This window comes from Thamnophis sirtalis, unplaced genomic scaffold (assembly GCF_051295495.1).
Source record: "Thamnophis sirtalis isolate CommonGarterSnake01/CBP01778 unplaced genomic scaffold, rThaSir2_p1.2 scaffold_12, whole genome shotgun sequence".
Classification (NCBI taxonomy): domain Eukaryota; kingdom Metazoa; phylum Chordata; class Lepidosauria; order Squamata; family Natricidae; genus Thamnophis; species Thamnophis sirtalis.
In genome coordinates this window covers 2,885,797-2,912,412 of record NW_028261392.1, presented here as the reverse complement: position 1 = coordinate 2,912,412, position 26,616 = coordinate 2,885,797, and the positions used below count along the sequence as shown (strand labels likewise).

At 45.7% G+C, this 26,616-nt stretch overlaps 2 protein-coding genes across 2 annotated transcripts in view; one reads left to right on the top strand and one right to left on the bottom strand.

Moving 5' to 3' along the window:
* RGCC (regulator of cell cycle) lies at positions 1-17,433 on the top strand. The gene is made up of 5 exons (XM_087726317.1): positions 1-116; positions 4,370-4,528; positions 14,040-14,147; positions 14,551-14,613; positions 16,006-17,433. Exons 1-5 carry the CDS (start codon positions 77-79, stop codon positions 16,011-16,013), a joined length of 378 nt encoding a protein of 125 aa, XP_087582443.1. The 5' UTR covers positions 1-76; the 3' UTR covers positions 16,014-17,433.
* A 6,505-nt stretch (positions 17,434-23,938) lies between these two features.
* VWA8 (von Willebrand factor A domain containing 8) overlaps positions 23,939-26,616 on the bottom strand; it is an 89,579-nt gene continuing 86,901 nt past the window's right edge. The window contains 1 exon segment of the mRNA XM_087726748.1: positions 23,939-24,337. Within this exon segment, the coding sequence (XP_087582874.1) occupies positions 24,229-24,337 (109 nt within the window). The 3' untranslated portion in view covers positions 23,939-24,228.

The window sequence follows — 26,616 nt, the reverse complement described above, 5'->3', positions numbered from 1 at the left end:
GCGGCGGCAGCTGGCAGCGGAGGGCGGCGCAGCGCTCTCGCCTTCTGCCGAGCTCCCCAGCTCGGCCGCCGATGCCATGAAGCCTTTCAGAGCGCAGAAGCCCCCCGGGGACCAAGGTGAGTCGGGGGATGCCCTGGGACTAGGAGGGTCGCGCTCCCGCCGCCGGGGAAGACCTCGGAGGCTCGTCGTGGGGCGGGGGGGCGTGTTTGGCGATCCTGGGGACAGCCGACTTTCCTCTCTTGAGTCCGGGCGCCGCGCCCTCCGCGCGCCCCTCTTGCTGGAGCCCCGGGATTCTCCCCACTTCGCTTGCCTCCCTCCCTTCGCTGGAGACAAATGCGTGGCCGGGAGAGGAGGAGGAGGAGGAGGAGGGAAGGAGGGTAGAGACCCTGGTCCCTAAGACTGTCTTTGGACTGCATTCACACGACACGCTGAGCCCCCACCCTTAAGACTCTGGAGGGGGCTTACGACACGTGAACGCCGGTCCTTCGCTGACCCGCGTTCTGGACCGCGGAAAGCCCATTCAAAGTTCTCCCGGCCCTTCAGTGGCTGGTATGAAGGGTAGGGGGTCTTTCACCCAAGGTGCTGGATCTGGAGACTGGAGGGGGTCTTCTTCTGGGGTTCAGTCAATGTCTGGATGATGCTCAAGATGAACACCTGGTCACACTGACCCACAACCAGCCACCCAGAAGCCCCAGCTGCGATCAGCCTCATAGCAGAGGCTGCTGCAGGGATCATCATTAGTTTCCATCCATTTTTTTCTTTATCTTGCCTTCCGGTGCTTTGGAAAACAGGTGGACAACACCCCCCCCCCTCGCCTTCTCTTTGTAGGAGCCCCTCAGATATTGGAAGACTACTCAAAGCAAGACCTTCGAATAGAAGAGAGCCGGAAGGAACCTGGGAGGTCTTCTAGTCCAGCCCCTTGCTCAAGCAGGAGGGCCTGCACACCTTCAGATGAGTGACTGGCTGGGCCAGGGAGGGCGAAACTTCTCAGCACCAAGTGCCCAAACTGGAACTTCCATGCATGGACATGCGCTGGAATAGCAACAGCAGTATAGCAATAGCAGTTAGACTTATATACCGCTTCATACGGCTTTCAGCCCTCTCTAAGCGGTTTACAGAGTCAGCATATCGCCCCCAACAACAATCCGGGTCCTCATTTCACCCACCTCGGAAGGATGGAAGGCTGAGTCAACCCTGAGCCGGTGAGATTTGAACCGCCGAACTGCAGATAGCAGTCAGCTGAAGTGGCCTGCAGTACTGCACTCTACCCACTGCGCAGCCCAAAGACCAGCTGGCCAGCCTGCACATGCCTGGGTTTTTTGGCCATTTTTGGACCATTTTCAGGCCACTTTTAGGGCCATTTTCCAGCCATTTTGGGGGGTATTTTAGGCTGTTTGTTTGGCCAAAAACGCCCCCCAAAATGGCCTGAAAACAATCCTGGAACAGCCTGAAAAAAGTCCCGAAAAAAGGGCTTGAAAAGGGGCTTGAAAAAGGGTTTTTTCAACTGCCTGGTTTTTTTGCCGTTTTTTTTGGGGGGGGGGTTGTTTCAGGCTGTTTAACAATAGCAATAGCAGTTAGACTTATATACCGCTTCATAGGACTTTCAGCCCTCTCTAAGCGGTTTACAGAGTCAGCATATTGCCCCCAACAACAATCCGGGTCCTCATTTTACCCACCTCGGAAGGATGGAAGGCTGAGTCAACCCTGAGCTGGTGAGATTTGACTGCAGATAGCAGTCAGCTGAAGTGGCCTGCAGTACTGCACCCTAACCACTGCGCCACCTCGGCTCTTTTTTCCAGCACTCCAGTGCCCACGAAGGTCAGCTGGCAGCACGCGTGCCCCACAGAGAAGGGTCTGTGTGCCTGGCACGCATGCCATAGGTTCGCCATTACAGATCCAGACTCTTCTTAAAAACCTCCAGCGATGGAGAACCCAGGATTTCAGAAGATGCCACCTCAGCCCTTTCTCCTGCAGAGGAAATCCCAGGTTGGAATCACCTGGTGGTTCTCCTTGAAACAGTGCAAAACCAAACCCCAAAAGATGCATTTTCTGGTTCCTTAAGAGAATAATGATTATTGGCAAAGAAATCCGCACCACCCTCTTCTTCCCCCCTTTGAAAAAAGTGTGGCCAGATTCCTTCCTGAGTTTTGGCCACCATACATGGAGGGTTCTCCTTCCTTATTAAACAAGGAAGATGTCTTTTGCTTGGAAGGCTGTTTCCTTTAGCCTTGGAGGGGCTTCGGGTAGATGTTATTAGTTGCAAATTCGTGTCTGACTCATCGCGACCCCATGGACAACGTTCCTCCAGGCCTTCCTGTCCTCTCCCATCCTCTGGAGTCCATTGAAGCTCACGCCGAGTGCTTCGGTGACTCCATCCAGCCACCTCCTTCTCTGCCGTCCCCTTCTTCTTCTTTTGCCCTCCATCGTTCCCAGCACGAGGCTCTTCTCCAGGGAGTCCTTCCTTCTCTTTAGGTGGCCAAAGTATCTTGAGTTTCCTCTTCAGGATCTGGCCTTCTAAAGAGCAGCCAGGGTTGATCTCCTCTAGTATTGACCGGTTGGATGGCCTTGCAGTCCATTTTTTCTTTCTATCATCTTTCTTTCTTTCTTTCTTTCTTTCTTTCTTTCTTTCTTTCTTTCTTTCTTTCTTTCTAATCTTTTCCATGTAGTTGTTGATCTTAGTTGTGAAGTCGTGTCCAACCCATTGTGACCCCCATGGACAACATTTCTCCAGGCCTTCCTGTCCTCTACCATCCTCTGGAGTCCATTTAAGCTCACGCCGAGTGCTTCAGTGACTCCATCCAGCCACCTCCTTCTCTGCCGTCCCCTTCTTCTTCTTTTGCCCTCCATCGTTCCCAGCATGAGGCTCTTCTCCAGGGAGCCCTTCTTCCTTCTCATTAGGTGGTCAAAGTCTTTGAGTTTCCTCTTCAGGATCTGGCCTTCTAAAGAGCCGTCAGGGTTGATCTCCTCTAGGACTGACCGGTTGGATGGCCTTGCTGTCCAAGGGACTCAGGAGATAGATAGATAGGTAGGTAGGCAGGCAGGCAGATAGACAGATAGATAGGTAGGTAGGTAGAAGTCCCCTTCTTCTTCTTCTTCTTCTTCTTCTTCTTCTTCTTCTTCTTTTGCCCTCCATCGTTCCCAGCATGAGGCTCTTCTCCAGGGAGTCCTTCTTCCTTCTCCTTAGGTGGCCAAAGTCTTTGAGTTTCCACTTCAGGATCTGGCCTTCTAAAGAGCAGCCAGGGTTGATCTCCTCTAGGATTGACCGGTTGGATGGCCTTGCAGTCCATTTTTTCTTTCTATCATCTTTCTTTCTTTCTTTCTTTCTTTCTTTCTTTCTTTCTTTCTTTCTTTCTTTCTTTCTTTCTTTCTTTCTAATCTTTTCCATGTAGTTGTTGATCTTAGTTGTGAAGTCGTGTCCAACCCATTGTGACCCCCATGGACAACATTTCTCCAGGCCTTCCTGTCCTCTACCATCCTCTGGAGTCCATTTAAGCTCACGCCGAGTGCTTCAGTGACTCCATCCAGCCACCTCCTTCTCTGCCGTCCCCTTCTTCTTCTTTTGCCCTCCATCGTTCCCAGCATGAGGCTCTTCTCCAGGGAGCCCTTCTTCCTTCTCATTAGGTGGTCAAAGTCTTTGAGTTTCCTCTTCAGGATCTGGCCTTCTAAAGAGCCGTCAGGGTTGATCTCCTCTAGGACTGACCGGTTGGATGGCCTTGCTGTCCAAGGGACTCAGGAGATAGATAGATAGGTAGGTAGGCAGGCAGGCAGATAGACAGATAGATAGGTAGGTAGGTAGAAGTCCCCTTCTTCTTCTTCTTCTTCTTCTTCTTCTTCTTCTTCTTCTTCTTCTTCTTTTGCCCTCCATCATTCCCAGCATGAGGCTCTTCTCCAGGGAGTCCTTCTTCCTTCTCATTAGGTGGCCAAAGTACTTGAGTTTCCTCTTCAGGATCTGGCCTTCTAAAGAGCAGTCAGGGTTGATCTCCTCTAGGACTGACCAGTTTGATCTCCTTGCAGTCCAAGAGACTCACAGGGTAGATAAGAGATGTTCAACTTGAAGCTCACCTATTCTCCAAAGCAGGACAAGAAGCAACGGATGGAAGCTAATCAAGGTGAGAACCAGCCTAGAACGAAGGAGACATTTCCACCTTTAACCAGTGGCTTGCCTTGAGAAGTTCTAGGTGCTCCATCCCTGGAAGCCTTGAAGAAGCTATTGGAGAACCATTTGTCTGAAATGGCGCAGGGTCTCCTGCTTGAGCAGGGGTTGGACTAGAAGACCTCCAAGGTCCCTTCCCACTCTGTTATTCTGCTGTTATCTCAGCTGTAGGCAAGCGATATAGGATGAAAACGCTTCTGCATTCTGGTTTGGCAGGTTTGTTAGAAGACGGAGGGGAGCTGGCGGACGTCCTGTGCGAGTTTGACGCGGTGATAGAGGACTTCTCGTCGCCCACAAAGGAGAAGCACTTCCAATATGAGGAACATCTGGAGAAGATGAAGAGACGCAGCAGCACCAGCATCAGCGACTCTGAGAGTAAGGAGGGCTCCATCTTTTTTTCCTGTCTTTCTCTTTTCGCGCAACTACGTCTTACCCCGTCGCCACTGGCAAAAAATGAAGCCTCAAAAATAATCTCCAGGGCAAGTAGTCCTCAAATTATGACCGTGGTTAGGATCGTAATCTGTCATAGTACTGCCTTATTGGACAGGGTGTGTGTGCGGTGGCCTAGAGGTGGAACTCTCGCCTCATAATCAGGAGGCTGTGAATTCGATCCTAGGTAGAGGCAGGTATTTCTGTCTCTGGGTTCAATGAGAATGTATCTGCTGAACAAAACTCCGCACTGGCGACAGGGTAGGGCATCCGGCCAGTAAAACACTCTGCTAGCTCCATTCAGTTGCTGAGACTCCACCCCGCAAGGGATGATGGGGTTATTAAAAGGAGATGATTATTGGATGGGGGGGATTAGAGGGAAAAAATGATGGCGGCCTCAGTTCTATGAATGAAGGGCCACCCCCTTATAAGCATTGTTTTGGGGGTGTTATGGTGGTCTCAGCACTACTAAGAGTTTTGCTAAAACCTTTTCTCCCCCCCGAGGCTCCCACTGATGGTCTTGATCAGGTTGATTGTTTATACAGCTTGATGTCAGAAAAGGAATGTTTCCCTTTTTCTTTTTTAAATCCTTCTACCTTCCAGCTTTGTGCATGCATAAATGCTGCTCATGCTTTTATGACCTAAACCGTGAAATCTTGTGTCCTTTGGAAAGATGGATTTGTTGAGTGATGGGCTGAGTTTTCTAGCTTTAATTGGCTTCATCGTCCTACAGGGGACGTTTAAAATTATAAATGGTTCTCATCCTTTTTATCTTTTGCCCGGAAGTCAGACAGACTTCTGCTTCTTCCGGCATTGATAGAGTCATGTTTTCAGACCTTCAGATCTGCCTTGTTTTGTGGGTAGTTCATCGCTTTTGAGGCTTTTAAGAATTGAATTGAATTGAATTTATTAGACTTCTATGCCGCCCAATCCCGAAGGACTCTGGAAGAAGAGACTGGACAGCCACTTGTCTGGAATGCTTGAGCAGAGGGCTGGACTAGAAGACCTCCAAGGTGCCTTCCAACTCTGTTATTCTGAATAGCTTGCCTTTGGAAGTTGGGGATTAGCAATAGCAATAGCAGTTAGACTTATATACCGCTTCATAGGGCTTTCAGCCCTCTCTAAGCGGTTTACAGAATCAGCATATCACCCCCAACAACAATCCGGGTCCTCATTTTACCCACCTCGGAAGGATGGAAGGCTGAGTCAACCCTGAGCCGGTTGAGATTTGAACCGCTGAACTGCAGATTGGAGGTTTTTAAGAAGAGACTGGACAGCCACTTGTCTGGAATGATCTCCTGCTTGAGCAGGGGGCTGGACTAGAAGACCTCTAAGGTGCCTTCCAACTCTGTTATTCTGAATAGCTTGCCTTTGGAAGTTGGGGATTAGCAATAGCAATAGCAGTTAGACTTATATACCGCTTCATAGGGCTTTCAGCCCTCTCTAGGGGTTTACAGAGTCAGCATATTGCCCCCACAGTCTGGGTCCTCATTTCACCCACCTCGGAAGGATGGAAGGCTGAGTCAACCCTGAGCCGGTGAGATTTGAACCACTGAACTGCAGATTGGAGGTTTTTAAGAAGAGACTGGACAGCCACTTGTCTGAAACGGTCTAGGGTCTCCTGCTTGAGCAGGGGGTTGGACTAGAAGACCTCCAAGGCCCCTTCCAGCTCTATCCTGATTGATCAATTGACCTGTAGCCCTCTAACAGTGCAGATATTTATCTGTGTGTTTTCTCCGCGCACTTTTCAGGCGGCTCATGCGAGGTGTCAGTCCTACTTAGCATAGACTCACCATCAATTACGGCCCGTCTTCACTCTGATCCGATCTCTGGATTGTGAAACTTCAGGCTGCTACTTGAGTCCTAATCTCTGGAGCAAATCGGGTCGCGCCAGTAATCCATCTTTAGGTGAAGAGACAAGGTCCGCTTCCACCGTTTCGTGGCTGACCATCCGTGGTGGGTAGCCACCGGTTCGGACCGCTTCAGCCGAACCGGTAGTGGCTTGGCAGCCTGGGTTGTTGAAACCGGTTCTCCTACAGCGGCGCCATCTTGATATTTCGCCTTGCGCATGCGCAGAAGTTTTCAAGTTTCAAGTTTTATAGCAATAGCTATAGCAGTTAGACTTATATACCGCTTCATAGGATTTTCAGCCCTCTCTAAGCAGTTTACAGAGTCAGCATATCGCCCCCACAGTCTGGGTCCTCATTTCACCCACCTTGGAAGGATGGAAGGCTGAGTCAACCTTGAGCCGGTGAGATTAGAACCGCTGAACTGCAGATAACAGTCAGCTGAAGTGGCCTGCAGTACTGCACCTTAACCACTGCTCCACCTTGGCTCATCTAATCATTTAATCGATTTATAGGCCGCCCAATCCCGAAGGACTCCGGGCGGCTTACACCGAAGGAAAGAAATAATAATAAAAAATGAAAATAAAAATAAAAACAATTTAGAATCAACACGCACACATTCGTTAACGATCGGGGGCTGGACCTCAACTATGAGGTCAACAGCCCCAGGCCTGCCGGAATAGCCAGGTTTTAACAGCTTTTCTGAAGGCCACTATTTTCATTGTACAAATGTATTTATTTTTTCCACGTGTTAACGTTTTGCGCAGGGGCAAAACTGTTTACGTGCAAAAACGCGGGCAGCATCTGATTTGATTTTGATTTTATTTTATTATGTTTATATGCCGCTCTTTTCCCCCCGAAGGGGACTCAGGGCGGCTCACAATTCAAATCAGGGAAGGGGGGGTACAGACAGAAAACAAAAGACGAAACATAACAATACAAAATTTAAAAACACACAACAGTCATACCATTCGAGACGGGGGCAACAGCTCTTTAGCCCCAGGCCTGTCGGAACAGCCAGGTTTTAAGGGCTTTGCGGAAGGCCTGGAGGGTGGTGAGGGTTCGAATCTCCACGGGGAGAAGAGACGGGCACCGAAGTGGCAGTAATGCCAGCAGAAGGCCACCCCTGCTGTCCATCCGTGGTCCACCTGACCACAGATGTGGGAGTCCTTGCTCTGGAGACGGAATAATTGCAGGGTGTCTGGAAGGAGGAGAAAGCCGTTTGGGCTGAGAATAGCTTGTTTTCCCATCCATTCGGAAAAAAAACCCCGCTCGAATCTGCTCACACGCACGGATGCCAAGGCCGCTGGGCTTGGCTTTCTTTTTTTCCTGATTTTGCTTTCCAGAACGGAAAAAATGGCTAGATATCCTTCTTTTTTTTTACCCTCTCCCTACCAATGGTAACCTTTGTAGTGAAAGCTGAGAGAGGGGAGAAAACAGGGAATTATTTTCTTTCCTTTCTGGGAAGAAAGACTCCTTATTCTGCAAGAATCCTAACGCGTCGTTTTTGCCCTTCGTGGTCTTTTAGCAACGCCCCCCGTGTTAGATCTGCAGCTGGGCATCCGTTCTTCCACTTCAACCCTTCCTTGGCATCCGCGTCCTTTCCCTCCCACGCCTTGAGTTGAATGGGTAGTACCAATTTCACGAGATCGCCCGGTTTCCTTGGCAACACTGGCTGGTTGTTGGGATTTATTTATTTTTTGCAAAATGTCAGTGTGGGAGAAACCAGGCTGGAGGAGGAGGCGGGTGGTGGAAACCCATCTCTGTGGCAGCGAAGAAGGAGGCAGGCTGGCGATGTTTTGTCTGTAAACAACTTTTATTGGAAGGAAGAACACACATCCTCCCTTTTAATTTCCTCCACAACCGGCTGGCAGATTCACACCCGCCTCCCTGGGTTGCATATGCAGAGGGCGGCAAAATCCTCAGCCAGCATGTGGCTTATTATCTTTTAGCAATAGCAATAGCAGTTAGACTTATATACCGCTTCACAGGGCTTTCAGCCCTCTCTAAGCGGTTTACAGAGTCAGCATATCGCCCCCAACAACAATCCGGGTCCTCATTTTACCCACCTCGGAAGGATGGAAGGCTGAGTCAACCCTGAGCCGGTGAGATTTGAACAGCTGAACTGCAGTTAGCAGTCAGCTGAAGTGGCCTGCAGTACAGCACCCTAACCACTGCGCCACCTCGGCTCTAGATAGATTAGATAGATAGATAGATAGATAGATAGATAGATAGATAGATAGATAGATAGATAGATAGATAGATAGATAGATAGATAGATAGATATAGAGCAATAGCAGTTCGACTTATATACCGCTTCATAGGGCTTTCAGCCCTCTCTAAGCAGTTTACAGAGTCAGCATATCGCCCCCAACAACAATCCGGGTCCTCATTTTACCCACCTCGGAAGGATGGAAGGCTGAGTCAACCCTGAGCCGGTGAGATTTGAACAGCCGAACTGCAGATAACAGTCAGCTGAAGTAGCCTGCAGTGCTGCATTTAACCACTGCCCCACCTCGGCTCTATCTTTTCCCCTGCTACGGGTAGTAGTATGAGACGGGATAGTAACCAACAGCACGCTGCAGTTGAGGAATACAGTCAGGGGAACCTGGATGCGAAACAACAGAGTAACAGAGTGGGAAGGGGCCTTGGAGGTCTTCTAGTCCAGCCCCCTGCTCAAGGCGTATACCATTCGTGCCAATCTCTTCTTGAAAACCTCTAGTGATGGAGCACCTACGACTTCTGAAGACGAACTTCTGTTATTATAGAACGGAATAGCAGAGTGGGAAGGGGCCTTGGAGGTCTTCTAGTCCAACCCCCTGCTCAAGCAGGAAACCCTATACCAGTGATGGTGAACCTTGTTGTTGTCATGTACCAACGGCACCCGAAAATGCAATGCATGTGTGAATCCCCCCCCTGGTGACCCCCACGCCCCATGCACGCCCCCCCCCCGTGCATGCAAGCATGACTCCTGTGCTTCTCCCTGTGCATGCACCCCCCCTCACCCCATTTTGGCTTCCGGGTTGGTGCAGGAGGCCATCCAGGGCCAAAACGGGGCATGGGGGAGCACAAGCACCCCCCCCCAAACACAATGCAAGTACTCCTTGCACATTTCCTCTTCTTCTTCTGCATGTGCCCTGCATGCACCCTGCCCCACCCCCCCTGTGCATGCATAGCAGAGACCTGGAAACCAGTTGGCATGTGGGAGGCACATGTGTATGTGCAGTAGAGCTGGGCTGTGTCTGCCCCCCAGAGGTGGGTTCCTACCAGTTTGCACCTATTCGGTAGAACCGGTTCGTCAAATCTACCGAACCGGTTAGAAGAGGTTCCACCAGTGGACCCGGAAAGCAGGCCACACCTACAGAAGAGGCTCCAAACATTTTTGAAACCCACCACTGGTCCTCGGATATGATTATTCTAAACTATCATGCTCATATTTATAAAACTCAGTGCCTCTGTGAAAGGTAAGGATGACTACTGCGTTTGTGGTGCAATCAGAACATTGCGTGTGTTGAAGTTGTTTTAACGCAAACCAAAGATACCTTTTAAAAAACAAGTTTACATCATATTCTTATGCATGCCAGTGCTGTGTGTGAGGTCATTTAAGGTGGTTCTGACAAGTGTCGTCGGCATCTTCATATCCGGTCACATGGGCAGCAAGCCTCTCCCACAAAGGAGGCCACACGCACAGAGTAGGTTCGAACAATTTTTGAAACCCACCACTGGTGCCCCCTCTGGCATGCATGCCATAGGTTTGCCATCATGGCCTTACATCATTTCAGATAAAGAGTGGTCCAATCTCTTCTTAAAAACTTCCAGTGTTGGAGCATTGACAACTTCTGGAGGCAAGTTGTTCCACTGGTTAATTGTTCTCACTGTCAGGAAATTTCTCCTCATTTCTAAGTTGCTTCTCTCCTTGATTAGTTTCCACCCGTTGCTGCTTCTGCTGGTGCTTTGGAGAATAGCTTGACTCCCTCTTCTTTGTGGCAGCCCCTGAGATATTGGAAGGCTGCTATCATGTCCCCACAAGTCCTTCTTTCTATTAAACTAGACCTACCCAGTTCCTGCAACCGTTCTTCATATGTTTTGGCCTCCAGTCCCGTAATCCTCTTTGTTGCTCTTCTCTGCAGTCTTTCCAAAGACTCAACCTCTTTCTAGAATGTCAGCATCTTATCTGAGGTTATGAGTGGTAACTATGCCTCTTTTTACATTGGAGAGGATCTGCTTCTCCTGGGTGGTGAAGTCCTTGTAGCCTAGAAAACTCTCAATTTCCACTTTTTGCAAACGGAATGGGGGAAAGGATCACCTTTGGCTCATCTGAAAGGAACAAACCAAAGTAATGCATGGAGCCATTATTCAGCTTCGCTGCTGCTCGGTGCAAAACAAGCTGCCTTTTAGCTACTGAATGAGATCCCTCCCAGATCACTTTAGGAACATTTTAGTACAGATTAAAAAATGCCGTGCCCTCCTACAGAGGAAGAATGTCCCAATTCAGCAGCTCTTCACTGATAGAGAAAGAATTGGGAGGTTTTTTCCTACTGACCAAGAGAAGGGCTGGGAAGAGGCCAAATCGAGCAGCCAACATTCTCATTTCATGCTTAGGTTAAATAAGGAAACCAGTCAAATGACCGCTTGCCGTTTTTGTCTTTTCTTATACACAAAGATTTGTGTATAGTCAGCGGAGGAAACAGGCAAGATTAATTAATTGGTTAATGTAGAGGAACATGGAGAAGTAATATTTCAAGAGTGGTGATGGAAACGCCAGTTTAACCCAAAGGAAGGGAGGGAGGAAGGAAGGGAGAGAGGCGGGAGGGAGGGAAGGGAAGGGGAAGAAGGAAGGAAGGAAGGAAAGAAGGAAGGGAGGGAGGAAGGAAGGGAGGGGAGGGAGGAAGGGGGAGGGAGGGAGGGGGGAGGAAGGGAAGGAAGGAAAGAAGGAAGGAGGAGGGGGAGGGAGAGAGGGAAGGAAGGGAAGGAAAGAAGGAAGGGAGGGAGGGAGGGAAGGAAAGAAAGAAGGGAGGGAGGAGGGAGGAAAGAAGGGAGGAAGGAAGGAAGGAAGGAAAAGACAGAAAAGGGAATGGAGAAAGGAAAAGAGAAAAGAGGGAGGAAGGGGGGAGGGACGGAGGGGGGAGGAAGGGAAGGAAGGAAAGAAGGAAGGAAGGGAGGGAGGGGGAGGGAGAGAGGGAAGGAAGGGAAGGAAAGAAGGAAGGGAGGGGGGGGGGAGGGAGAGAGGGAAGGGAAGGAAAGAAGGAAGGGAGGGAGGGAGGGAAGGAAAGAAAGAAGGAAGGAAGGGAGGAGGGAGGGAGGAAAGAAGGGAGGAAGGAAGGAAGGAAGAGACAGAAAAGGGAATGGAGAAAGGAAAAGAGAAAAGAGAAGGAAGGAACGAGAGGGAGGGATGAAGGAAAAGATATTGAGAAGGGAGACAGGGAGGAAAAGACAGAAGAAAGATGGAAAGGAGGAAAGGAGGAACATAGAAAAGGAAAGGGAGGGAGGGAGGAAAAGACAGAAAAGAAAGAATAGAATAACAGAATTGAAAGGGACCTTGGAGGTCTTCTAGTCCAACCCCCTAGGCAGGAAACCCTACACCACTACAGACAATGTTGGAGCATTCACAACTTCTGGAGGCAACTTCTGTTCCACTGATTAATTGTTCCAACTGTCAGAAAATTTCTCCTCAGTTCTAAGTTGCTTCTCTCCTTGATTAGTTTAGATTTTGATTAGTAAAAAGAAAGGGATGGAGAGAGGGATGGAGAGGGAAGGGAGGAAAAGACAGAAAAGAGAAGAAGGAAGGAAAGAAAGAAAGAAAGGGAGCGAAAGACAGAAAAGGAAAGGGAGAAAGGAAGGAAGGAAAAGACAGAACAGAGAAGAAAGGGAGGGAGGGAGGAGGAAGTCAAGATTGCTTCATTTTGATTTGAAATTGGCAAGCTTTCATGGTACCCCACAACTATAAAGTCGGGTTCCTGATTTGCCCTACCCCAAAAGGCTGACAATTAACTCTTTATATAAACCATCCATCTCTGCTTATTTCCGGGAGCCAAATGCTCTTTTGCCTGTAGTAGCCCCGTCCTGTTCACTCCCTCACACCGGTGGATCTAACGACTGAGAAGAAGACCCACATTTTCTGAACTGAAGACTTAGCATTCCGTCCAGGAGATGCTTAATGTGGGAACTGCTAATTGCAGGACCTGGGCCCTACCACACACACACACACAACTTTACACCAGCGAGGGTGTAAAAGGGAAGGAAAAAACTCTTCTAAAATGGTTTTCTCCTGGGGCGGGTAAAAAGAAGCACTAGTATCTCTTTTTTAGCTTTCTGGCTTTGTAGCAACGTGGTTTTGTAGCAACGGTTAAGTGTTGCTTAGAACCAGGTCTATATTTAAGCGGAGCGCTTGAGGTTTCGCTGAGCTGGGGAACAGAAATAAACTGGAGCTAACCCTGAATTATTTCACTTGCTAAGGTCCTTTTCCTACTCCAAACCCTTCATTAAGGAGGGTTTTGCCTCAGCCCCGAAGAGGCTGGAATCACAAGAGGCAGAAAATTGGAAAAGGGCGGTGTAAGCAATGAGTTGTTTGCAAGAGCTGAATTTAAAGCCTCCTCCAGAGTGGTCACTCGAGCCTCCAATTTGGACACGTCTGGGGAAGCCCACCTGGCTTGTTCAAAGTCCTTTGAGGGCGGGAGCAAGAAACAAACCGTCATAAAACCAACAAACCAACCCACTTGAGCAGTGGAAATGAATGATAGTCTACTCTCCGCGCTTCGGCGCGTATTCAAAACGGGTGGTGTTAATATGTATATCTTACTAAGGTCTACTAAGCCACCTGCTGAGGCTTCAGAAGAACACCCAGCTCCAAGTCTCCTCTCCTTAGAATAAAGAATAGAATATAGAAAAAATCGAGATGGAAGGGACCTTGGAGGTCTTCTAGTCCAACCCCTTGCTTAGGCAGGAAACCCTACAGCACTTCAGACAAATGGCTATCCAACCTCTTCTTAAAAACCTCCAGCGATGAAGCATTCACAGCTTCTGGAGGCAAATTCTGTTCCACTGATTAATTGTTCTCAAAATCAGGAAACTTCTCCTAAGTTCTAAGTTGCTTCTCTCCTTGATTAGTTTCCACCCCATTGCTTCTTGTTCTACCCTCAGGTGCCTTGGAGAATAGTTTGACTCCCTCTTCTTTGGAGCAACCCCTGAGATATTGGAAGACTACTGTCATGTCTCCCCTAGTCCTTCTTTTCATTCAACTAGACATACCCAGTTCCTGCAACTGTTCTTTCAGCCTTAGATTCATTCAGTGGCTTTTCGGAATTGTGCTGCATTGAATTGTTTGGGGTTAAATTCTGCAGCTTAGAAATATGTTTCTCGTCCAATTTAATTCCACTTTCTGTTCTTCATATGTTTTAGCCTCCAGTCACCTCATCCTCTTTGTTGCTCTTCAATGCACCTTTTTGTGGAGTATCAACATCTTTTTTACATCGTGTTGAAACTGGATGCAGTATTCCAAGTGTGGCCTTACCAAGGCCTTATAAAGTTTGTGTCTGTGTGTCTTTTGGTGTGAATAAGCTTGATTAACTCTTATTAAAGATTCGCTATCTAAGTTGACAACTTTGTTCCAGGTGCTGAATCCCTGTGTGGACACAGCCTGAGCTTCAGCGATGAAAAGTTACATTCCTCTCCTCCGTCCAGTCCTTCTGGCTCTTCTCCCACGATCGCCTCTCGCAAAGGTACGGCTTTTGAAGCCTCTTTTTAGAAATAAAAATAAAACATCATCCAGAGTGGGAATCACGATCGGCTGAATGTGATCGTGGGGAGGATACTAATGGTTGCTAAGTGTGAAAACTGGTCACAAGTCACATTTTTTCCCCCAGAAATAGCAGAAGGTTGAAGTGCAATTTTGCTGGAAGAACGGCGGTAAGGTTCTTGGGTTACCAATTAAGGGACCGAGTCAGCAGATAATCTGTTTTGCTTTTTCATCCCTATATCGATCTCTTTGGCCCCCTCAAACGTTTTTCTTTAGTTTGCAAGATTTCCAAAAAGTAAAGAGAGTACCAGAAAACTAACCATCAAGTCAACATTTCTATTGTGTAGACATCATCGGTTTTGCAATTGTCTTTTTTTTCTTCCCAGCAAAACTTGGAGACACCAAAGAACTAGAAGACTTTATTGCTGATCTTGATAGAGTTTTGGCAAGTAAGTAATCAACCTTGATTCCTAGTAGATCTCTCGGCAAGGATCAGGGGACACACCAATAGATCCCTGCCCAGGAAACAATGAACAGATATGACCCTGCACGCAAAGGAAATCCACCAGGACAATGTCAAAAAAAATAATCAAGATGGCAGCTGTGACCACACAAAGCCTAGGCCCTTTGTACAGGTGTGTATCAGGCTTCGCACCTGAAGGCAGGAACCTATTTAGATTTCTTACATGCATAGGGATACATTGATTTAGGTCAAAAGAACTGTGTTAGCAACTGTGTTTATGTATAGCACCACAGAGCAAACAAGGAACACCATCACCATGTGCTTTACTGCTCAGCTGTTTAACTGTAACAGGAAACAGGAAGCTCTATTTAGACCAAAAGATCATAGAGTATATACCATAGAGCCAAACTTGTAAACACTGCCATATGCTGGCTGAATACTACTATAGTTGTTGCATAGAAATACATTCCAATAATGAATTCCAGCAGGCTGAATTAATGTTTGACTGGATGCTTCCATTGGGAATCTGAATACAGGTAGATTTTGAGCCCAAAATCTCTGCTGCTAAACATGACATTTGCTAAGTGGGTTTTGCCCCATTATATAACTTTTCTCGCCACGGTGAATCACCGCAGCTGTTAAGTTAATAAATGAATCTGGCTTCTCCACTGACTTTGCCAGAAGGCCGCAAAGGAGGAATCACATGACCCTGGGACACCGCAACCGTCATAAATATGGAACCGGTTGTCTGAATTTTAACCACATAAGCAAGAGATGTTGCAGCACTTGTATGAAAAAACAATTATAAGCAGGAGTGGGCTTCAAAAATTTCAGCAACGGGGTCTCTGCCCGGTTGCTAGTTGGGCGTGGCCATGGTGGGCGTGGCCTAGGCAGCCTCCTGCACCATGGGAGGGGGGAGGGTGTTTTCGCCTTCCCCAGGCTCCTCGAACCTCTGGGCGGGCATAAGCTCCCTCCTCCTGAGCCTCCGTGTGGGCCCTGCATTTATATCCAAAACGGGCCGCTGGAGACTCCTGGGAGGGGAGGGGTGGAGTGGGCATGGCCAGCCAGGGGTGGGATTTGGAGATTCTCCGAATCGGCCATATCGTTAACTCTGCGTTCTCCCAAACCCAGGCGAACCCATAGCAGCCTACCCCTGGTTGTAAGTAACTTGTTGTCATAACTTTGAACCGTCACTAAATGAAATGGCTGTAAGTTGAGGGCTGCCTGTCTCAGGTTAGTTACTTTATCTCCGGTTTATTTCACTCCCTGCTCAGAACTTGTATCTATCATTCCAACTGCATTGCAAATGCATTTTGGAAGATTATTTGTGCTGCGCTAACGTATCAGTAATATTTATTCCATCTGAATGTTTGCACAGGTATGTGAAACACTGAATTTTGACCCAAAACCTGCCTTCAAAAGGATGAGATGGGAGTTATATTCCTGCAACCCACCATCTAATGGGACCGACACAGGATTCCTTCCCTTCTCAGTATTTCTCCAGCAACTGCCTCTTACACTTTTAACATGTCGTAATTTTTAGGTGATTTTAAGTGATTTTTCTACAGACAGAATCAAATAACACAAGTGCTCAAAAAGGCTTTTTTTTAAAAAAAATGTAGCTTAACATTCATTTAAAAGAGCTTTTATGAAAAGATTGGAAATTCTATATCATGAACTTTTGAAACGTTTTCACGGTAATATATTTTTGTACGCAAATAAAAGCTAAACTGGAACTTAATATATATAAATAGGGCGAGAGTGAGATTAAACAGATGGATGGATGGATGTTTGTCTAGATGAATTGATGGACACACAGGTGAAAGATGGACGGATGGATGCTAATTAATTGAGGATAGGTAGCTAGTAGTATAGGATGAATAGATGGCTAATTAATTGAGATACATGAGAAATGAAACACATAGAGGGGTAGATGGAAGTTTAATTGCATGGGAGGATAGACAGAGAAGAGATATGATAGGTAGAAAGAGAAAGAAATGGCAATAGATTGATAGAGGTCTAATTGATTAATAGAGGGGATTGATAAATGGATGATAAATTGCAGTGGATGGATGAAAGAGATTGTTTGAAAGAGAAAATGATAGACAGGTGGGAGATAGAATACATGGAAAGGCTGATAAATGTTTAATTGAAAGGGATGGATGAACAGATAGATGGACGGACAGATAGTTGAATGGATAATTGATAGAGAAAGGGATAAGATTGGTAGAGAGACAACGTTTAAAGGCTATGAACTACTTCCTGTTTTGTATTTGTGTCCTACTTTTTCCTCTACAAACTTGTGGTAATTAGTTAGAATAGTCTCCATCTAAATACTAGTCAGGAATTCCAGATGTTCGTTAATGTCATTTGCCCCTACAATGGGATGAGATTCCTTGCCTGATAATTGCTATATAGATGACTCCAGAGACACCACAATAGCCACAGAAGCTTAATTGTGTTCCACAATGATTTGTCTCAACAATTCCGTTCACAGCAAAAGCTCCCTTTGAATAATATTAATAGTAAAACAGCCACGCAGGGTTGTTATTTGCAAAAGGAAACAACAAGAAGATAAAAATCCTCTTCAAAACCGTGGTCCAGAAACAGCGTGCTTAATAAAAGCTAAGCTTTGAAACCTCAAACGTAGTAACTTATTTCATGATTATTTTTCATGCTCCCGCACGAAAGGAAGCTGTGAATGATAATTACAATAGCTTGAAGCCGGCAAATGTATTTTTTAATTGGATGTACATATTTCCTGCTGTGCAATAAATGAACTCTTTAAAAGAGCAACTCAAAGCAACCTCAGTTTCTTTTTTTAAAAAAAAATCACACTTCTTATCCGGAAACTTTAAAAATGGAAGACCAGGGCTGCAGCCAATAGGGTAGAAGAGAGAAAAATTACCATTCCCCGGAAGCTCTTGGTTGGTTGACTGTGGAAAAATTGAGATTTATCAACCAATGAGAGGCTACAAATTGTCATTTCTGCCGGGAGATTAAAATAACCACCAGTTTCCACCACTCATCATCCTCTTTCAGTGGTGGGTTTCAGCCGGTACGGCCGTATCGAGCCGTACCGGTAGTAGTCAGGAGAGTATTGTGGCTCGTTTGACCCATCTGCGTTCCATACCTGCTTTTAAGGCAACTGGGCCAATTGTGCATGCGCGCACAGCATATGGCGCCTCCGTGACCGACGAGCAGCTGGGTGTTGCGGGGGCAATGGAGTGTGCATGCGTGTGCAGGGTATGTCTGGTGTGTGCACGAACGGACCACGAGCAGTGTACCAGTAGCGAAGGTAAGAGCAACCCACCACTGTCCTCTTTTAATGGCCCCCTTAATCCCTTGCAGGGGTGGAGTCTGGGCAACTGAATGGAGATGAGTGTTTACTGGCCGGATGCCCTACCCTGTTGCCAGTACGGAGTTTTTTTTCTTCCAGCAGATACATTCTCATTGTGCCGAGAGAGAGAAATATCTGCCTCTACCTAGGATTGAACTCACGGCCTCCGATTGTAAGGCGAGAGCTCCACGCTTAGATATATTTATGGGTGTTGATTGCAGAAAGCAAGCCGGGAGGCTGAGACAGGAGGGATACATAAGCAAGCCAAGAGAAGGAGAGCTTACTCGAAAGCTACACAGGGGCGGTTGCGTCTCTGGGGAGGATGCAGGAAGCACTGTGCATAAACACAAGTGTGTGTGCCCATTCATTTTCGACCGCCGCAATTCCTGCAGCTGGTTTGTGGCCTCCAGAAGGAGTGGTGCAACTCTCTCTAGGTTGAAAATCTTTACATTATAACAGCACATGGATAGGATAGACTTTAGAAAAGGGATATTCATCAGGAAATCACAAGAGATGTTATGATTTTATGCATATTTCCCGATCTGCTATACAGAGAGTCCTCGACTTACGCATACAATCGAGCCCAAAATTTCTGTTGCTAAGCGAGGCAGTTGTTAAGTGAATTTTGCTGCATGTTTCCACCTTTCTCGCTACGGTCGTTAAGTAAATCGCCGCAAGTTCCTAAATTAGTAACACGGTCATTATGGGAATCCGGCTTCCCTCATTGACTGGGCTCGTTAGAAGGTCGCAAAAGGGGAATCACATCACCCCGGGACTCTGCAACCGTCATAAATACATGCCAGTTGCCAAGCTTTTGATCCCACAACCACGGAGCTGGGCGGAGGGGCTGCAACGGGAAGTGTGCAAAAGTTGTGCAAGTCCATTTTTTTCTGGGAGGGGTGTAACTTCGAACGGTCACTAAAAGGACAGTTGTAAGTCAAGGACCCCCTGTGGCTATCCAGCCTCCGATTGCTGCAAGGGATCTGTCGAAAGGGGCAGCTTCGCAAGGAAGATTTGTTGACAGGAACTCCGCGAAGTCCGTTCTCGCGCAACTGTCCGGTTTTACTGGAAACTGGGATGGGAAGGGGTGGCGGGGAGGGGAGGGGGCGGTCTCTCCTCCTCCTCTGTTCAGCCCCCCGCCCCTCTGCCCCTTCCTTTTAATTTAAATTAATGGACCCTTTCATTCCAGCGAAGGCCACAAAAATTGTGGGCACAAGGGAGTTCTTTGGACGAAAAGACGTGGCAGCCTTCCAAAGTTTCAGCTGCTCGCAAGCAACTCAACGAAATCTGAAGGGAAGGTTTGTTTTTGGGGGTTTCTCCCCCGCCCCCTTTTCGCTTGCCATGAAACGAAGCGCACAACTATACACTTTTCGGCCGCATTTGGTGGAGAATAAGAATAGGAAAAGAGGAAAATCCACACGAACGGCGCGTCTTTCGTTTTTCAAACGGCGAGAGTTGGAAAACGTAGAGCCATCAACTGTTTTTTGCACAGCTCGGGAGGCAGCTGGTGGGTTTTCTTTTTCTAAAGCAGCATCTCATATCGGTTGGCCCCCCCAAAAAAAGGGGGTCATCAATAGGGGCAAGGCTCCTTTCACAAAGGTCTCGCTTAACGACAGAAATGTGGGGCTCCGCTGGGGTCGTAAGGAAGCCGAGAACTGCCTGCATCTTAAATGTGGTTCTACCACAAAACCGCGGACGACAAAATCGCGCTCGACGAAAGCGCGTACGTGACGTCATCACAGCACGACTAAAACATCGCGCTGTGATCGATAAATGTAGAAATAAAGCGAAAACCTTACCCTAACCCCCCCAAACCTAACCCTAAACCTAACCCTAAATCTAACCCTTAACCTAACGCTAAACCTAACGCTAACCCTTAACCTAACGCTAAACGTAACCCTAACGCTCTAAACCTAACCCTAACCCTTAACCTAACCCTAACCCTAACCCTTACCTTTATGTGAATCGGCTTGCTTTAATTTTATTTTTATTTCAATTTTTTATTTTTTTCATCGCGCTGTGATGACGTCAAATGCGCGCTTTCGTCGAGCGCGCTTTTGTGGACCACGGTTTTGACGGGTCACGCTTAAATGTTGCTGAAGTTCAGGAATTCGGGAACCTGCTGAGGCTCGCTCCTGGAGTGACGTTTTTGGAGGAAAGCCAACGAGAGGCTATCAAGAGGTAAATAAACACCAGGATCGGTGTTTATTTGGGTGGGTCGGTCTCTCTGTCCGTATGAAAGGCCATCTTCTTGCTAAGGCTTTTGAAGTCGAAGGTTTAGAACTTTCTGGTGTTGTCTGAGCTTCCGTGTTTTCTTCCGGGAGTTTCGTGACCCAACTAGGTAACGTTATCAGTGCTTAAAAGGGAGGGGATATGGAGGAGGATGAGGAAGGAGAAAAGGAGGTGGAGGGAGGACTGTGGGTTCCTTGGTGTTCTCTGAGTTTGTTTCAGTAGACGTTTCACGACCCAACTGAGTAACTTCATCAATGCTAGAAGGGAGTTGGGTTTATAGGGAGGAGGAAGAAGTGGAGGAGGAAGAGTGTGGGTCCTCTCGGAGGAAGATGACGATGAGGTCCTTGTGGCTCTCTGAGCGTGCTTTGTTTTCTTCCAGACGTTTTATGACCCAGCTAGGTAACATCATCAGTGCTAGAAGGGAATGGGGTTTATAGGGAGGAGGAGGGAATGAGGAAAAGGACTGTGGAGTTCTTGGTGCTCTTGAGTTTGCTTGTTTTCTTCCAGAAGTCTCATGACCCAACCCTTCTAGCCCTGATGACGTTACTTAGTTGGGTCATGAAACATCTGCAAGCAACCTCAGAGAGAACCAAGGACCCCACATTCCTCCTCCTCCCTGTAAACTCAGCTCCCTTCTAGCACTGATGACGTTACCTAGTTGGGTCGTGAAACGTCTGGCAGAAAACAAGGAAGCTCAGAGATCACCCAGGAGTCCCTCTTGGCAACCCGAAGAGCCGAGGTGGCGCAGTGGTTAGAGCGCAGCACTGCAGGCCACTTCAGCTGACTGTTATCTGCAGTTCAGCGGTTCAAATCTCACCGGCTCAAGGTTGACTCAGCCTTCCATCCTTCCGAGGTGGGTGAAATGAGGACCCAGACTGTGGGGGCAATATGCTGACTCTGTAAACCGCTTAGAGAGGGCTGAAAGCCCTATGAAGCGGTATATGTCTAACTGCTATTGCTACTGCTAACGCTGAGCTGGAAATCTTCTCCTTGATTGGTCCTTTCTGGCCTTCCTGTGCCATCAGGAAGCATCCTTGATTTATGTCCTTGATTTATAGGCTAAACTTCGCTCTCCATGCCTGCAATAACTTGTGTTTTGAGCAGTTGCATTGGCTGGGTCCATTTTTCCCCCTTCCGAGGGTCATGGCACGTTGGCATCCCAGCCCTTGGCACACGGTGCAAGAGTGAGGCTGGAGGGGCAGCTTAGAAATGGCCCCCACCTCGCCTCTGCCTGCAAAGACTTGTCAATCAGGAAGACGAACGGCGAGAAGGGAGTTTGGGAGAAATCCTGAAAAAAACACACATTTCTCAGACAAGATGCTTTCCCCAGCAACGGTCTTCTCCTTTGGACCACGACTCGGCGCCAAATTTATATCGTTGAGCGAGACGTTTCTTAAGGGAATTTTGTTCCCGTTTTACGACCTTGCTTGCCGCGGCCGTTAAGCGAATCATTGCAGCTGTTAAGTTAGTAACACGCCTGTTAAGTGAATCCGGCTTCTCCACTGGACTTTGCTTGTCCGTTAAGTTGCAAAAGAAGATCACAAGACCCCGGGGGGGGGGGGACAACGACACTACCACCGTCATAAATATGAGTCAGTCGCCAAAACGTCTGAATTTTCATCACGCGGCCACAGGGAGGCTGCGACGGTCCTAAGTGTTGAAAACACCCGTCAGTCGCTTTTTCCAGCGCCGTTGTCAATTTGAAGGGTCATTAAACAGTTGCAAATAAACAGCTACCTGTAGTAGCTTCATCGGAATGTTTTTTTAACTCAGAAGAGACGTCTCAACGCAGCTCCAAGCGAGCCAATTTACATCCAGAGTAAAATACGGTTTAGCTGCTGTGCAATCCAGACATTCCATTGCAACCTGTTGTCGGTCTGCTGGCAAGTTGTCAAGGAGAGGCAACTTCTCCTCCTCCTCCTCCTCCTCCTTCTCCTCCTCCTCCTCCGCCTTTCGTGGTGCCACAAAGGCTGCCACCTTTCTCTCGAGTGGAGAGGTTCGGCTTCCTAAGCAGATTCTCCTCTGGAGGAGGAAATTGGTTTTTCTCGAGGGTTTGCGCAAAAGAGACACGGAGGAGATCTTGGACAGAGGTCAGGCGCCTGAGCATGTTGTTGACGAGTGGCAATTTTTTTTCCTAGCACGGGGAGGCTGGAGGAACACAAGCACGGCCTGTTGAAATAATACTTAAAAAAAAACAAACTCACATTATGGCAATAGCACTTTGACTTATATTCCGCTTTACAGGGCTTCCCAGCCCTCTCCAAGCGGTTTATAGAGTCAGCCTCTTGCCCGCAACAATCTGGGTCCTCATTTGACCCAACTTGGAAGGATGGAAGACTTCAGCTAGTCAGCATCGAACTCCTGACTGTGGGCTGACAGCATACAATACTGCATTCTAACCATGGAATGAATGAATGAATGAATGAAGGAAGGAAGGAAGAAGGAAGGAAGGAAGGAAGGAAGGAAGGAAGGAAGGAAGGAAGGAAGGAAGGAAGGAAGGAAGGAAGGAAGGAAGGAAGGAAGGAGAAAAGGTAAAACAATAGCACTTAAGACTTATATTCTGCTTCACAGTGCTTTCCAGCCCTCTCTAAGCTGTTGACAGAATCAGCCTCTTGCCCCCAACAATCTGGGTCCTCATTTGACCCACCTTGGAAGGTTGGAAAGCTGAATCAACCTTGAGCCAGGCAGGATCGAACTGCTAGCAGTGAGCTGAATTAGCCTGCAATGCTGCATAGGAAGGAAGGAAGGAAGGAAGGAAGGAAGGAAGGAAGGAAGGAAGGAAGGAAGGAAGGAAGGAAGGAAGGAAGGAAGGAAGGAAGGGCTATAGCAATTGCACAGACTTATATACTCCTTCATAGTATTTTACAGCCCCTCTCGGAAGGATGGAAGACTGAGTCAACCTTGAGACGGTCAGGATCGAACTGCTGGCAAGGAGCAGTGATTTAGCCTGCAATACTGCATTCTAACCACAGTGCCACCGTGGCAGAATAGAATGGAAAGGGATGGAAAAGGATGGGATGGGATAGAATAGAATAGGAAGCGACCTTGGAGATCTTCCAGTCCAACCCCCTGCTTAAGCAGGAAAGACAGACAGACAGACAAAGGATTGCCATAGCAATAGCACTTGGTCTTATATACCGCTTCACAGTGCTCTCTAAGCGGTTTACAGAGTTGGCATCTTGACCCCGAAAATCTGGATCCTCATTTTACCCACCTCAGAAGGATGGAAGGCTGAGTCAACCTTGAGCCTGGTGAGAATCGAACTGCTGGCAGTGGGCAGAGTCAGCCTGCAATGCTTCATTCTAACCACTGTGCCACCAGACCCCTTTATGTACAGGGAGTCCTCAACGTATGTCCACAATGGAGCTCCAAATTTCCGTTGCTAAGCGAGGCAGTTATTAAGTGAATTGTGCCCCATTTTACGACCTTTCTCATCGTAGTTGTTAAGTGAAATCCCCGTAGCTGTTAAATTAGTAGTAACAGGATTGTTCAGTGAGCCTGACTTCACTTAACAACTCAAGTGATTTGCTTAACAAATGTAGCCATAAAGGTTGTAAACCTTTAAATGTGGCAAATTTCACTGAACAAATGTCCCACTTAGCGACAGAAATATTGGGTTCTATTGTGGTCATAAATTGAAGACTACCTGTACCAATTCAAAAGAATGATAAAAAAGAATAAGCCAAAAAAATGCTTAACGTTGTTTTCTTTGATAGATTTGGAGCACAAAACGTAGGGATACTATATAGAAATCTTTAATTTATTCATAGAAATCTTTAAATTTATTCATAGAAATCTTTAATTGATCCCAAAGCTCTGACTGGGTTTTTAAACCATCCTCTTTATTGGAGAATACCATCATTTAGGCCGTCTTAATTCAAGTACAATATGTACTTCACCTTAAAATATATTTACTCAGTATAAAGATTAGGCCATTAGTGCTTCGACTCTGATTAGCAGCTCATTTGGATTATTCTGAATTAATCGTCTGCGTTGAACTGTCAGTCCAGTCAACCAAAATCCCTTTTACTAGGAACTGGAGAGCATGGTGGAGGTGAAAATCTGCTGCAAAATTTGGGGGATTTCCTTGGTATCCATGGCGATAAAAGACCGACCAGCCGGTAGCGTCCTTTGCAACCTAAAGATCGGAAGAGGAGAAAGATAAAATTTACTGCTGTGGAGTTTCATCGCGTTTAATTAAACCAAGAGTTTTTCAGTAAAAATTAATCGCTCAAGAAATTTAAAAAAAAACCCAAACGCTTATAACAGGCGCATCGTCATTTGGAACACAACACACCAGATATCACAGTTGTCGAAAACTGTGGAACGTACAATGTATTGATATCACAATACCGGGAGATGCCCGAGCCGAAGAAAAAGAACTGGGGGGGAAAAAATCACGAAATATCGCGACCTGGCCATCGAAACTACCTGATTATGGATGAAGCATGTAAGAGTGATACCCCTTGTCATCGGAGCACTTGGCACCATGTCCAAGAATTTTACAAGATACAGCCACAAATTGCAGCTTCCTGCAATAACACCAGCGGAACTGCAAAAAAACTGTGCTACTTGGAACATCTTATATTTTAAGAAGGTCCGTGGTTGATACCTAGGACGCCGGCAGCAAACCGTATCAACCATTAGCACCAGTCACTGGTGTTTGTGATGCATTTTTGAATGTTCAGTTGGCTGAGTTCCCATGTTTAATGAATAAAAGATAATAATAATGTTATTATTATTTATAAAATAATATTTGTGATATATTTTTAAATGTTCAGTTGACTGAGTTTCATGTTTAATGAATAAAAGATAATAATAATAGTTATTATTTGTAAAAATAATATTTGTGATATATTTTTAAATGTTCAGTTGACTGAGTTTCATGTTTAATGAATAAAAGATAATAATAGTTATTGTTATTTATAAAAATAATATTTGTGACATATTTTTAAATGTTCAGTTGACTGAGTTTCATGTTTAATGAATAAAAGATAATAATAATAGTTATTATTATTTATAAAAATAATTGTGATATATTTTTAAATGTTCAGTTGACTGAGTTTCATGTTTAATGAATAAAAGTTAATAATAATAGTTATTATTATTTACAAAAATAATATTTGTGACATATTTTTAAATGTTCAGTTGACTGAGTTTCATGTTTAATGAATAAAAGATAATAATAATAGTTATTATTATTTATAAAAATAATATTTGTGATATATTTTTAAATGTTCAGTTGACTGAGTTTCATGTTTAATGAATAAAAGATAATAATAATAATAGTTATTATTATTTATAAAAATAATATTTGTGATATATTTTTAAATGTTCAGTTGACTGAGTTTCATGTTTAATGAATAAAAGATAATAATAATAGTTATTATTATTTATAGAAATAATATTTGTGATATATTTTTAAATGTTCAGTTGGCTGAGTTTCATGTTTAATGAATAAAAGATAATAATAATAGTTATTATTATTTATAAAAAATAATGTTTGTGATATATTTTTAAATGTTCAGTTGACTGAGTTTCATGTTTAATGAATAAAAGATAATAATAGTTATTATTATTTATAAAAATAATATTTGTGATATATTTTAAAATGTTCAGTTGACTGAGTTTCATGTTTAATGAATAAAAGATAATAATAATAATTATTATTTATAAAAATAATATTTGTGATATATTTTAAAATGTTCAGTTGACTGAGTTTCATGTTTAATGAATAAAAGATAATAATAATAGTTATTATTATTTATAAAAATAATATTTGTGATATATTTTTAAACGTTCAGTTGACTGAGTTTCATGTTTAATGAATAAAAGTTAATAATAAGAGCAATAACAACAACAACAACAATATTAGTAATAAAAAACAACTTTTGAATCGTAACATGAAGAGGTCAGAATTGAGAACAAGACTTGGGGTAAAATGTTTTCTAGAGATTTGTGTTCCTCTCGCAAGTCGGGAGTAGCACCGAAACCACAATTCCCAACAATTCCCTTTAATGCAAAGGCATCTATTAAGAAATGGAGTGTGTTATGTTTTGTGCGAAGTGGTTAGAACTAAATGATGAGAAATGATTTTAAGATCTTTTTTGCTGGTTTGCAAAATGACATCAGCCGTTCTCGGGCGTGGGAGCGAGGTTGTTTTGTGTGTGTGTGTGTGTGTGTGTGTTTTGAGGGTAGTAGAGAATATGTTCCAATTACTTTCTTTACTCTTAACCACTCCTGAGCTCAGCAGGCTTTCGTGGGTTCACAAATTTGAGCTTGGCTCCGGTTAGTTAATCATTATTTGAAACTGAACCGGACTCTTCCTTACATCATCTGGATTTTCTTATGATTCATGCTCAAAGAAGCAATTTTGTCTTCAAAGCAGTGCTACAATTATTTTTTGCTGGGATCATT

What these genes read in the sequence shown, in the direction of transcription:
- RGCC (XM_087726317.1), top strand. Translation starts at nt 77, where the DNA reads ATGAAGCCTTTCAGAGCGCAGAAGCCCCCCGGGGACCAAG. An exon ending in GAAGCCCCCCGGGGACCAAG is followed by an intron (nt 117 to 4,369) that starts GTGAGTCGGGGG and finishes CTGGTTTGGCAG; the next exon opens with GTTTGTTAGAAGACGGAGGG. An exon ending in CACGATCGCCTCTCGCAAAG is followed by an intron (nt 14,148 to 14,550) that starts GTACGGCTTTTG and finishes TTTTCTTCCCAG; the next exon opens with CAAAACTTGGAGACACCAAA.